This window comes from Pelmatolapia mariae, linkage group LG18 (genome assembly GCF_036321145.2).
Source record: "Pelmatolapia mariae isolate MD_Pm_ZW linkage group LG18, Pm_UMD_F_2, whole genome shotgun sequence".
NCBI classification, from domain to species: domain Eukaryota; kingdom Metazoa; phylum Chordata; class Actinopteri; order Cichliformes; family Cichlidae; genus Pelmatolapia; species Pelmatolapia mariae.
In genome coordinates this window covers 33,179,568-33,193,487 of record NC_086243.1, presented here as the reverse complement: position 1 = coordinate 33,193,487, position 13,920 = coordinate 33,179,568, and the positions used below count along the sequence as shown (strand labels likewise).

At 43.6% G+C, this 13,920-nt stretch overlaps 1 protein-coding gene across 1 annotated transcript in view; it reads left to right on the top strand.

The window, feature by feature from the left end:
• Positions 1-12,815, top strand: part of dnaaf11 (dynein axonemal assembly factor 11) — a 31,820-nt gene extending 19,005 nt beyond the window's left edge. The window contains exons 9-11 of the mRNA XM_063460926.1: positions 115-210; positions 658-752; positions 12,405-12,815. Coding sequence (XP_063316996.1) covers positions 115-210; positions 658-752; positions 12,405-12,594 — 381 coding nt within the window. The 3' untranslated portion in view covers positions 12,595-12,815. The remainder of the gene's footprint in view (positions 1-114; positions 211-657; positions 753-12,404) is intronic.
• Positions 12,816-13,920: the final 1,105 nt, after the last annotated feature.

Below are 13,920 nucleotides of genomic sequence, written 5' to 3'. Positions count from 1 at the left end.
TACCTATAAAAAGACCCGCTAATGATTAAAGTCATTTGACACACTGGGATGGCGTCGGTGCCAGATCAGCGCATTAATCTTACTAATTAAAGTTGTGAATAATTTACTCTGCAGATATTTCAGGTGGTTCTGCCGGCCGAAGTGAAGCCCGACAGCTCGACGGCTCAGAGGTCCCAAACCACCGGACACCTCCTCCTGACAATGCCCAGGGTACGTACAGGTACACGTCACACCTGAGCCAGGTACGGGACGCTGCAGCAGGAAGAGGTTAAAAGGCTGCTGCAAAACTTCACAGAGAACTTTTGCTTCTTTGGGATGTTTTCTGAAAGGTTGGGACGGTTTGTAAAAAGTCAGATTACAGTGATTTATCCTGTTACAGTTTGAGTGCTGATGATTGACTGTGTGTGGACCTATGACTGTTCCCTGTTCTTTTTTCACTTGTTCCTCTGAAGATCAGCTGTATTAAACTCAGAGGTTTAATAAAGAAACTCTTTACTGCGTCTATAACAAGAAAAACAGGTGCTGATGCTGCAACATCGCAGCAGCTGCTGCTATTAATCCTCCATATGGCTGTTAAATCCTGCAGCAGAGCGCCTGTAAAGAGTTCAGAAACCAAAGACTGAAAGCTGTTTGCGTCGTCTTTTTCTTCTTTTTCAGGCTGAAGGTGAAATCAAAGTGACGAAGACCATCCCACGTCCACCCAGAGTGCGTCAGAACAGACGCAGCGGCGGCTTATCGGAGGATAATCAAAGGTAGCTTCAGTGCACAGACTGCAGCTGCAGAGCTCATGATCACACATCCACACACTGTTGGACAGGAAGGAAACAAATATTAACCTCCAGTTTCTTTTTAATAATCTTTATGATGATCTAAGAAAGCAAATGCAAGGATGGAATAAAACATTAGAGATAAAGAGACGTAACTTTAAGCACCGCGACACCGCGGTTGAAAACAGAAATTCAACCTTTAATCTTTGGTGTAAAGTGCAGCGCACATCAGCGTTTCACAAACTGAGGTCACGCTGGGGTGAAGTACTTCTGTGAAGGTAAGTTAGTATTTTTAGAGCACGTTTGAAAAACACCTTTAAGAACCAAAGTACGTCAAACGGCTCAACATGAAAGGCAACAAGAGACGAATACAAGTACTGAACATCTGAACGGTGGTGTCTGCAGGCTCATGTTTACACGTGACTTTATTAAACATCAAGTAAAAGAAGAGATTTACCAAACAGCTCCTCCAAAAAAAAGACATGTTTCTCATCGGTGAAAGGTCTGGACTGTTGTCAGGCCAGTTCTGCTACAAAGCCATGCTGTTATAATAACTGCAGGATGCCTTTTAGCTTTATAATTGAAATAAAAACATTATTGCCTAAGTTTTGCTGTGTGACTGTCCAAAGATTTAGATTACCATTAAACCAGATGCTAAAGATTCTCAGCAGCTGACTCAGTTTGCGAGTGTCAGAGGGTCTAATAGGCAGGTTTATCTGTCTGTCATCAGTAGGGATGGGTACCGGTGTCCGGTTCTGACATAAACGGTAGTAACCAGACCGAAAAGCAGCGCACATTTCGGTGCTTTATTTCGGTGCTTTTTTTTTTTTCCTGAGCTAATTCTAGCCAATCATTTTACGTTTCCGAGGATAGTAGGCGGGCCCAGGTACGTACGTTCTTTTAGAGCAGAGCTACAGATTAAAAATGCCCAAGGCGAAGCGGTCAAAAGGCGACGCATAGCGTTTTTTTTAAAGCCGAGAAATGCGCCGTGTTTGATAGCTTGCTGTGAGACCTCACACCGAGCACATCTACTGCGGGTGGGTTGCCTGTTATCAGACCCGGAGTTAGCAACATCCCCCAAAAACCCGAAGAGGAGAGTCCTGGCCCCTAGCCCTGCCAGTGTAGCAGAAATGATGAGGATGATGATGGCAGCAGCAGCCGTTCTTCTCTGCGTGAGTAGCTTAATGTTGTTCGTGTGTAATTTACGTTGAGTAGGCTAACCACGTTATTACATTAATGCATGTAAGGTGAACTAGCAAACACCGTCGTAGTTACATGCGGCTGTCTTCTTGTTTGATGGCAGATACTCCCTTCACCCTGGCCAAAAAGGCTAAAATGACGAAAGAAAAAGTGGAAAACAGTTAAACATGAGAGGTTTTTGGACCAATTTTGTGTTTTTTTCCATTGTTTAAGCACTGCTTCCAGCCAAAAGTGATACCATATATGCCCTATAGCTGCAGAAAAGGCTAACATTGTTATCTTTTTACAAAAAAAACCAGCTAAACATGAAAGGTTTTTGGACCAATTTTGTGTTCTCCATTCTTTAAGCACCGGTTTGAGCACCGTTTAAGCACCGGCACCGTTTCAAAAGTACCGGTTTGGCACCGGTATCGGTTAAACCTAAACGATACCCATCCCTAGTCATCAGCATAGAAATGAATCACAGCTGACAGAAAGGCAAAGGTCAGTCTGCACATACATTACATGTAACGTATGTGCAGACTGACCTCCTTTTGTCCTGTCTTTCTTCCTTCACCCCAACCGGTGGTCGGCCCTTCCAGAGCCTGGTTCTGCAGGAAGTTTCTTCCTGTTGAAAGAGAGTTTTTCCTTCCCACTGTCACCAAGTGCTTGCTGATACACTGTATTGAGGTTTTCTCTTTAATATTGTAAGATCTTTACTTTGAGCACCTTGAAGAAACTGTTTGATTTGTGATTTGGTGATTAAATTAAATTTAACTGGGCATTAGTTTCTTAAACTGCAGGAATAATGTTATGTGATACATACAAATTTCTATTTGTGATGGTAATAGATGATAAACATGCTATTAGGGCATAAAGAGGTGCAGCCTGCAGGCTGGTCTGTGTTTGTGTGAATGAAGTCGAGCATTGTTGGCTGTGGTGTTAGTCTGAGTTTGGCCTTGAGTTTAATACGCACATATTTAAACCCCGTTGTCCTAATTACAGACGCCTGTTGTATTTTAAACACTGAGCCTGACTCATTTTATCAGCCGTGTTCATGATGGCGCTCTCCCTGCTCGATGACCGTGTGCTGGACGGAGATAACCTTGACCCACGCAGCATCATTACACTGGGAGAAAGTGAGGAAGAGGATTCTCCACAGTGAAACGTGTCTGTGCTGCTGGGTTCATATTTAGCCGCAGGCTGCTGGGCTCATCAGCAAACAGCTGCTGCAGACCACCAAACTGTGAATGTGACCCAAATCCCACTCTGAGAGAAAAGAACAATTTCAATTATTTTTGGTTGAATTTGAACCATTTTTGTTCTTTGAAGCACTTGGAGCTGCTTTGGCTCACCATTCCGGTGACATACCGCTGTTACAGTTTTTAATCATTTTATATAAAGTTAAAGGAACAAACCTGAGTCAGTAAACACCTTTTTCATATGTTGGTCTTTCTTGTCTCTATTTAAAAGCCTCCAGCTGCCCTCAGACAGCATCTGCAATCCCCTCCTCTGTTTCTGTCAGATAGTTGGAGACCCTGAACTGCAGGACTGTGTTTGTGCTGTTTTCATGCAGTTATCTATTAAATAATATGACTATTGCAGACTGTTTGAGAAGTTTGTGCTTCAGTAAAAATCACAATCACATACAGGGTGGGCCATTTATATGGATACACCGTAATAACATGGGAATGGTTGGTGATATTAAAGTCCTGTTTGTGGCACATTAGTATATGTGAGGGGGCAAACTCCTCAAGATGGGTGGTGACCATGGTGGCCATTTAGAAGTCGGCCATCTTGGATACAACTTTTCTTTTTTCAACGGAAAGAGGGCCATGTGACACATCAAACTTATTGGTAATGTCACAAGAAAAACAATGGTGTGCTTGGTTTCAACGTAACTTTATTCTTTCATGAGTTATTTACAAGTATCTCTTTGTTCACAGCCATTGACATGTCGAAGAGGTTAACACGTGAGGAGCGGATCGAAACTGTGTTGATATCTGGTGAACGCAGTAACCGGGTCATTGCAGCAGATTTCAATGCAAGACACCCTACGAGACCACCCATCTCCCATGCTACAGTTAGCAAACTGCTTGCTAAGTTTCGTGAAACTGGTTCAGTGTTGGATTTGCCAAAATGTGGACGCAAGAAAACTGTCACTAATGAAGAAACATCAGTGGCTGTCCTAGCTTCATTCAGCAAGAGCCCACAGCGTAGCACTCGCCGCATGTCACTGGAGAGTGGCATTAGTCGAACATCCCTTCGGCGGATATTAGCTACTCACAAATGGCACCCTTACAAACTCCAGCTACTGCAGCATCTCAACGAGGATGACCCAGATCGGCGCACAGAATTTGCAGAATGGGCAAAACAAAAATTGGAACAGGACCCTCAGTTCAGACAGAAGATTTTGTTCAGTGATGAGGCAAACTTTTATGTGAATGGTGAAGTTAACAAACAAAACCACCGCTATTGGTCTGACACTAACCCACATTGGATGGATCCCTCCAAGACTGTTGGAACAACAAAAGTGATGGTTTGGTGTGGTATATGGGGTACAACGATAGTGGGTCCATTCTTCATCAATGGAAACCTCAAGGCCACTGGATATTTGAAATTGCTACATGATGATGTGTTTCCCTCTTTATGCACTGAAGCTGGCACGTTCCCTGAGTTTTTCCAGCAAGATGGTGCACCACCACATTATGGGTGCCAGGTCCGAGCATTCCTAGATGAACAGTTTCCTGGAGAGTGGATTGGTCGTTGTGGGCCAGTTGAATGGCCCCCAAGGTCTCCCGATCTGACCCCCTTAGACTTTTATCTTTGGGGTCATCTGAAGGCAATCGTCTATGGTGTGAAGATACGAGATGTGCAGCACCTGAAACTACGGATACTGGATGCCTGTGCTGGCATTTCTCCTGCGGTGTTGCCATCAGTGTGTGAAGAGTGGGAGAAGAGGGTTGCATTGACAATCCAACACAATGGGCAGCACACTGAACACATTTTATAAGTGGTCAGGAACTTGTAAATAACTCATGAAAGAATAAAGTTACATTGAAACCAAGCACACCATTGTTTTTCTTGTGACATTAACAATAAGTTTGATGTGTCACATGGCCCTCTTCCTATTGAAAAAACAAAAGTTGTATCCAAGATGGCCGACTTCTAAATGGCCCCCATGGTTGCCCCCTCACATATACTAATGTGCCACAAACAGGACTTTAATATCACCAACCATTCCCATTTTATTACTGTGTATCCATAGAAATGGCCCACCCTGTACATCAGGAGGAGAGCGCACAGGTGTAATTTTACTTTCAGTGTATGAAAGAGGTGTGGTTACAGCTGAAATATACACACCTACAACTCGTCTTTTGTATTCAGATTTTTCAGTTCTTTAAGGTGATTAAAAATTCTGCCCTTCAGTGTTTGTGTGAGATTTAAAAATGAGGAGAGGGATCGGAGATGTGCAAACTGAGGAATGAGAAAAGGTCACTTGTGGCTCCAACAGAGCAAGATGGCCATAAAGGTCCAAAATGTGACTGGTGTGTAGATCATCTTTTATATACAGTCTGTGTTCTGGTCAAAGCTGTGAATTTGAAAATGTGCCACTTTAAGAGTCAGGAGAGAAGATTTGGGGTCTTTGTGTTTGTCTCATCTTCACTGAATGAAACATGAATGATCAGCAGCTCCTCTTCCTCTGTGAGGTGATGAAGCTCTCACTGAGGTTGAGCTCAGCTTCACCTCTTAATGACCACATTAGTCTGCAGAGCCGTGTAACTGATCCCCCGCTCCCTCTGCATGCCTGGAGGTGTGCTCTTCACCACGCTACCATCATCATCATCATTACTGCTTTATGACAGAGAGCCGCTTCCTGTCCTTCATCTGTCCCCATCAAACTCCATAAAGAGTCCCAGTGCAGTCCTGGACTCTCGATATAAATGCTAAGGTAACAGGTGAGGTCCGCTGCTTCCTGCTGACTTATTGCATCATTTCGATATGATAAGGCGTGACCTTTGACCCCTGGGCCTGTAGATTCTGTATTCTGCCTCGGGTGTGCATGGAAATTGATCTGAAGGCCCTGATCGGGTTTGAAATGGATTTTCTTGATGGCACGAAGCAGCACTAAGTGTAAAATAGACTCAGACATAATCTAAGACCCTCGGCTCACAGCGCCATTGATAAGTGGATCTGAAAGGTTAAAGGTCAAGGTCAACTGGAAAGCCCAGTCTGGGTTATTATAATAAAATCCCTGAGGTTACATTTATTGCAGATAAACAGAATTAAAACAAATTTTTATCTCCCCTCAAAAATGTAATCAGTCTAACAGCTGCTAAATTACTGTTTATTTCCCAAAATCCAAAGTTCTGATTTCCAATCATGTAAAGCAGAAAAATTCAAACTCCTGATAATTCTCCACCTAATTTGGCAAATAAAATTCAAACATTTTAAGCACCCCAGTAAAGTTGGTGACCTTTGACCCTTCCACCTCCCCACCTCTGACCTCGTGACCAAACTTGGCAGAAAACTTGTTAGATGATGTGTGTGGTGTTAGAACACTGTTAGATGTTCCCAGGCGGGTAATATGGCGTGCTCTCTGCCTCATTACCCACGAGGACCTCCACTATGAGTGACCAATGACAAGAAGCCATGCTGGACTTTCTAACCAGGCCGGGCAGAGGAGGCCCGGGACTAGCAGCTCCATTTTCTTTTTCTTATTGTTCTCTTTTTTTCATTACAGTTTTAAATGTATTTACTGTGTTCACAGTTCAAGGAAAGAGAAGAATTTCCTTTCTATCCATCATTGCACCCATAAGTGGTGAATCTGGACTGTTACCTACAGAAACAGATCCCACAAAGCCCCAAATTGGAATCTGGAAATTTCTAGATCAATATTTGGGAGTTTTTTAATATTTAGGGTTGTTTGTTCTCTTTTACATCCAGGCTGAGATAGTACCTGCACCGATGCAGAGGCTGACAGCTCTCTGATTTAATCTCATTTCTAATTTTCTATTTTTCTAAAAATTGCTTCTAATTGAAATTTGTCTGTTTTACATATTTGAAAACAGGACCGTCAGCTGATCATAATTCACGTTAATTATTTTATTAAAAAAACAAAATGAAAATAAAGGCTGTTTGCGCACAGCGGACTCCAGAGTCTTCTAAATGTGACACTTACACATACAGTTTTCATTTCAGTGTGTCAGATCTCTGTCGAATAAAGAGTTCATTTTCAGGTTCTGGATTAAAGGTTGTTCCTCTAAATCAACCTAATCTTTTAATGAAACCTCTCGGGGCACTATGCGCCCATATCTACATGACATGGACTTCCACAGCCGATAGGTGGGCATATTAAAGTAGATCGACCTTCACATTCAGCTCTCTTTTCACCACAACAGACCGTCTGTCGCTCTCGTCCTTCATTATTCCAGGACTCTAAGATATTTGAACTCCTCCACACGGAGCCGCTCAGAACATCATGGATACTTCTGCAGTACCACCTCCAGCCGAAACGTTTCCGTCCCACATTAAGTTTACCTTTGTAGTTCAGCACAAGGCTTTTAAAAACTGGCAGTAATGTGTGTTTACAAGCGATCCATTAAAGCCTTTGAATCTGCACTCAGGTTTAAATCATATTTTTGTCTTATCAAAAAAGTCCACATCAGGAAGAAGCTCGCTATCTGCACATTAACCTCGTCTCTCTACGTCCACGTGACTCGTTTAGCCTGGTTCTTATCTTAACGTGAGCCGATGGGGTTCAGATCAGACCCGTGACATCACCTCACATCCACTCCAAAACCTAATCCTCTGTGGATCGGTGGCCGCAGACACTGAACAGAACCTGCTGATGTTGTTACTGTGGCTGAGTACAACTCAATTACATCCCCATTACCGAACTGAGAGTGATAACCCTGCAGGAACTCCGTCCGATAAAAGCTTAGTCATAGTTATTTTCCTGCAGACTTTATCAGCACTCAGGTTACTCTGAGAGCTCATGAACTTCCAAAGTTTCCTGCATTTCCACTCGGTTCTGCAGTCTTCACATCTATAAACACTGTGCTGAAGCGTAACGAGGTCTAAGAGAGAAAGTCGAGTTTATGAAAGAAAAGTTGATGGGAGAACACGAACACACCTGTGCACAAGTCTGACCCATATGTACAAACATTTTTGAGACACACGGTGAGGCGCTGAATGGAAGCCAAACTTGAAAAATACGAAACCTTGTTTACAGAATCAGACTGGAGACGGATTGGTTTGAGTCCCTCTGTGATCAGTTAAGATATCACAGTATCAGACAGTTCCCTATCGACGTGGCATTGGTGGGGAGGAAGAGCTCCCTTCTAACAGGAAGAATAATGTGGCAGAACCAACGTGAGGTGCAGGCAGCACCGGTTGGGGGCGGGGTGGGTCAAAAAAGGGCAGAGTTAAAAAATGAGGGAAAAAGCCAAACTAAATGAAAACCAAAAATATTCCAACACGACACAAAACAGCCGACAGCTCTAACTCCAAATGCAGATTCACTGGGCGTCTATAAGGGAACTGTTATTTCCCAGCAGCTGCTGTCGGTACGTCACTGCTGCAGGATATTGTGCATGTGGAGCTAAGCAAAGGGGAACTGTGACAGAGTGGCATTAAATTCTTCCACATTATGATCATATTTTTCCAGGTTTGGTTGTTGATGGACTCTTTGGGATACATCCTGTCCTTACAAACCTGTTTGACCACAATATCAAATGTACTAAACATTCATTTCTGAAATTTGACACGCTTGCTTTCTCTGTCCGAGGTTTTCCTGACACAGTGTGTTTTCTCTACAGTCCTCTGGCAGCTTTATTCCCCTCTTAATAAACAGGCGGGAGAATGCAGAGAGTAATGAAGGGGCTCCTCTTCCTCCTCCTGCATCCTTCTGATGTTTATTGTCAGCTGCTGTGCAGAAGATTAAATTATAGTAGCAACGCTCTTCCTGGAAAATTTTACTAAAAGGAAGCCTAATTATTGGAAGAGCATACTCTCCACACTGTGGACTGGATCAAGAGGAGACCAGGATTTGGGTTAGTTTGTGGTATTTTTCTTTAAGACATTGAGATTGTGTCTTTTAATTTTTCTCCTTTCAGTTTAACATTTATTTGTATGTATTATAGCACGGTGGTTAGCACTGCTGGCTCACAGCAAGAAGGTCCTGAGTTCAATTCCACCATCAGGCCGGGCTCTTTCTGTGTGGAGTTTGCATGTTCCCCGTGTATAAGTGGGTTCTCCAGCTTCCTCCCACAGTCCAAAGACATGCAGTTAGTAGGTTAACTGGAAACTCTGAATTGCCCATAGGTGTGAATGTGAGAGCGAATGGTTGTCTGTGTCTGTGTGCTACAAAATACAGTACAGAACTAGTTATGCAAAACAGAATTCTTCAGACAGCAACATAAAGAAGGACTTTTGCTTTGCAACAGTCTCACAAATAATGCAATTCAATTTTATTTCATCCATATAGCACCAAATAACAGCAACAGTTGACTGGAGGCGCTTTCTGTTGTAAGGTAAAGACCGAACAGTAATACAGCAAAACCCCAAAAATCAGACAATCCCCTACGAGCAAGCAACAGTGGGAAGGAAGAACCCCCTTTTTAACAGGAAGAAACCAGTGGCAGAACCATGGTCGGGGAGGGGCAGCCATCTGCTGTGGCTGATCGAGGAGGATGGCAGGAGAAAAGGCACAATGTCTTCTACGTCACATTTAAGCAGGGTGATTCCTCTGTGCACTCCAACAGCACAGCAGCCATGGCTAGGACTTTTATTGTGAAAGGGAGAAAAAAATCAATTTGTGCACACACGAGTGGAACAATTTAGCATCAACTGGCATGTCAGATTAACCCAGTTGTTGTGTGTCATTGTGTGTCTGTGTCCCCACGGTGACGTGTTACATTGCGGTTAATTCGACAAACACAATCAGAGAAACCCCCGGAGACGGTTTGCTGCTCACAGCACATCTGACCGTGAAGCCGGCGTCCTATAAATTGATCTGATGGGTTAATGGACTTGATTGTTGTGGGATGGAAGAGATGAGTTCAGACGAGGAGCTGGATCATTTCGGTTTGATGGTGACAGATAATGTGGAAAATCCAACCCCGGAGATGAGTTTATGGATGCTTGAGTAACAACACTGAACACAACAGTAAATAATGAACACATGAAGTCAGTTTGTCTCCACAGAATATTTCTGATACACAATGAACATAATTCCAAATATTACAGTAAACTGGTGACTGATTGTAACCAACTCAAGTAAAGTTGAACCAATAAAATAGGTGAAAAAAGGTGAAATGAAAAAATTATTCAGGCTTTAATCGATTGAGGATGTTAACAGCCTGGAGACCCTGCTGTCGTGTTGGGTTCTCTTTAGGCCCTGAAAACGTCTCGTTTAGGGTCAGAAGAAGACCGTGATCAGGGTAATAACGCCCCCTCACAGCTGTTATCCTACTCACAGATACACGAGGAGCCGGGAGTGACGGCTCCGTCTCGCTGGTCCTGTAATCTGGGACATCAGGACACTTTGTTTATCGTGAGCCACACCAGCAGTTTTAACAAAGCGCCACTTATTAACTCTCCGGGTCTAAGACTCATAGCAGAGGTAGATTTGGTATTAAGCTTCTACAGCCACGGTATTAAACTCTTAAATTTGCATCCGCAGAGGTCGGCCAAAAGGAAAATGTTTGTCCTCTGGACATATTAGACATGTTGGAGATGACTCGTGGCCACTTGTTTCAGCAGGAGCGAGGCTCTGTGTGATATAAGACCTAAACTGGGTATTTGCATATAGTCAGAGATGTATTTACAGTCTGGGGGTTTATTAACTGAGCATCACGTGCACTTTGCACCATCGATCACATCCGTGCGAGCTCTCATATTGATGTTTTACATTAAATCTGGGAACCTGAGTGTTTCTGCGCAGCATCAGCACCAACGATGGTTGATTTATTCTCCTGTTCTCATAAAGCTTCTCAGAACTGGGAGCTGCTGCTGCTGATTCTGAGAACTCAGATCTTTTCTGTGAATTTCTCCTCGCAGTGAGGAAAACTATCCTGAGAAAGAGAGAAGTTATTCACAGAGAACTCAGAGGTCAGAACTGGAGGAGGTAGGAGGACTTTCAGAGTTTCTTTAGCAGACACGTGAAGGTAGCTGATGAACTGCTACGTGCTCGATCGCCAGAGATGATGGTGGTCTGTTCTAACTGCACATACGCATGACCCTCACTTTAATCCTGATAGCGGCTGACGCTTTGTTTCTTGGTGCAGTCAGGAGTTTTTTCCATTATCGTTCTTATTTTCTTGTTTTTTTCTTGTTTACCTGCCGGTCAGCTGCCACACAGATTAAAACTACCAGCATGGGAACAGCAGTGACAGCTCAGGTGAACCAGGCAGATGCTTTCAAACAGCTTGAAGGTTAAGCTGATTCTTTGAGGAAATCATTTTCTTTATGTACGTTTCATAAACTCTACATTTTACTCTCCTTCCTGCGTCCATTTTCACTAAGATTTAAATCTAAATCCAAATGTTGAGCATCTTAAAACCATTTTTCAGGATTTTCTGAGATTTTCCAGTACTCACTAAAACGTCTCCACCCTTGCTCGGTTTCGGTACACTGACTTCCTGTAAGACTCCCATGGATACTGAATCCTGATGTTAGAGACAAATCCTTTTCATCCACCAGCAGCTCTGTTATTGCAGTCTGAGCTTCGCCCTTTTTATTAATTACTTTATTTTTCATCTATTGTCAGTCGTGTGGAAACACTTTGGGAAGGCATCTTTTTTGGCTTCTTGGTCCATAACGGTTGTTTCAGATTCTTCAGTCGGTGTTTCTCCTGATTTTTTTTTTTTTTTTTGCTTTAAATTTTTTATTAAAACGTCACCGCCTTATCTCTGTACGAGAGGTAAACGTGTTTCCTGACACAGAGAAACAGGGCACGGCAGTTTGTGTAACTGTGTGTGTGAACATTTCTACACTCTCACACTGCATGGATCAAATGTCTGGGTCACCTCCACATTACACCTTCAGGAGCTGCTGGGCCTCAGAAACATACCGCGAAGCTCCTGGTGTGCCGTTTTTGTACTGATGTTAATGCCGGAGGAGGTTTGGACTCTGCAGGGATTCCTGCTCCGAGTTCCTGCGTTTCCTAAATGCTTCCACTTTATAATAACAGTCCTTACAGCTGATCCAGCAATGAAGAGAGAATTTCACCAGCTGAGCAACACACTTAAATTCATTGACCATCCTTTGATAAATGTTTGTAAAGGCAGACTGTGGGACCAACTGTTTGTTTCCGGCCCAGTTCTGTAGTTTATTTAATGTATTAATGAAGGAGGAGTGAAGGAGGCCCAAGGCGCTCTCTTTCTCTACACCTGTGTCTTTCACAAAGCTCTTTTACTTATTTAAGACCTTCATAATTCTCCTTTATCTTGACAGGAAAAATAACGTTCCTGAGAGGCTGGAAGTCGACCCGAGCAAGCGCATAGCCGTCGACCTCGCCAACATCGTGCCATGCCAGAGCGCCAAAGAAGGGCCGATGGAAGCATCCAGACCGGCTCCACCACCCGCTGAGGATCACTTCTCTGAAGGGTTCGTGGACGACCCCGATGTCCCCCCACTCATATAAGAGTACAAGGATGAGCTTATATAACACTCAGACTGTATGATAGAAACAAAGAGATGATATATTTCCTTTAAACGGACCTTTACATTTCCTCTGACCTGCAGCGACTAAACAGATGTGTGCAAATGAACCACTGCAGATTTCCTGATGTGTATGGTTCAGTCTGCAAACCTGATGTCTCAGCATTTAATAAATGTCCTTACCACCAGCCTTAAACACATATTAATGAGACACCTGGACATGAATTCAACTGGCCAGTTTTATTGTCGGTACACAAAAAGTAAATGTAATTAAAGCTGTGAAGAGGCAGCTTCCTCTCAAACACATTTTCTGCCTTTTTTAAAGCAGCTGTAAAGACGACATGGCCGATCGGGGGAAGACTCTCTGTTCGTTACCGCAGCAGGGAGAGGCCGAGACAGCTGAAACGCTGGCACAGCTTTACTGAAGCAACGCAACATCACACTTCTTCACTACAAACATCATTGTCTAATTCTGTGTCTCCTTTGAAATGATGCATTTGTTAAAGCCAGCCCTGTTAGGAGGGTTGAACAGAGAGACGCTGCTGCTGGTCTCCCTCAAACCCTCGTGTAGATTTCAGCCTGAAAATCAATCGGCTGTTCTGCCTGTGGCCTGGTTGCCGTCTTGGCTGCCGTTGTGCGTTGCCCTGCTGTGTTTTCTCTTTTCTTGTGATGCTCCTCCTCAAAGCTCAGAAACTTGCTCACTCTCTGCACCCGGCTTTGATCAGAGAGCCTCTGCTTTGTGCCCAGAGGACGCCGGTCCAAGCATATTCTGAAGCTTGTTCATCTCTCCTTGAAGTCTCCTGGGTCTCTGCTTTCCTCTGAGTTGTCACCCCAAAAAGCTCGGAGGTCACGACTCCTCCTCCTCCTCCTCCTCCTCCTGGCTCTGAGCGCCGTTACAGCCGCAGCGCCTTGAGAACTCATTTTGGCGTTGGACCATTTTTCCTCCTGACAGCCTCGCTCGTCTTTTATCATCCAGCCTTCTATATTTGGACCCCGTGGCTCGAGCCATCTGGGAGATTTGGATGTTTGTGGTGCGGCTGCAGGAGGAAAAGCCTCTGTGATGCCATCTTTGATTTGAGTTTTCAATATAAGGACTTATTGTTGTTCAAACACATGTAAAATGCAGGGAACAGGCGCCTTTAATGAGCCTCCTGGACCAGAGTCACCATACTTAATCATAGGTTTTGCTTTTATTTCAGTTCAAACTAAAAGGTTTTTTTATGTTTAGGTAACTATATAATGGATTTCTTACTAAAACAAGTAACTAAACAGCCAGTTTACAGAAGACTTTAACATTTTTATATCATCG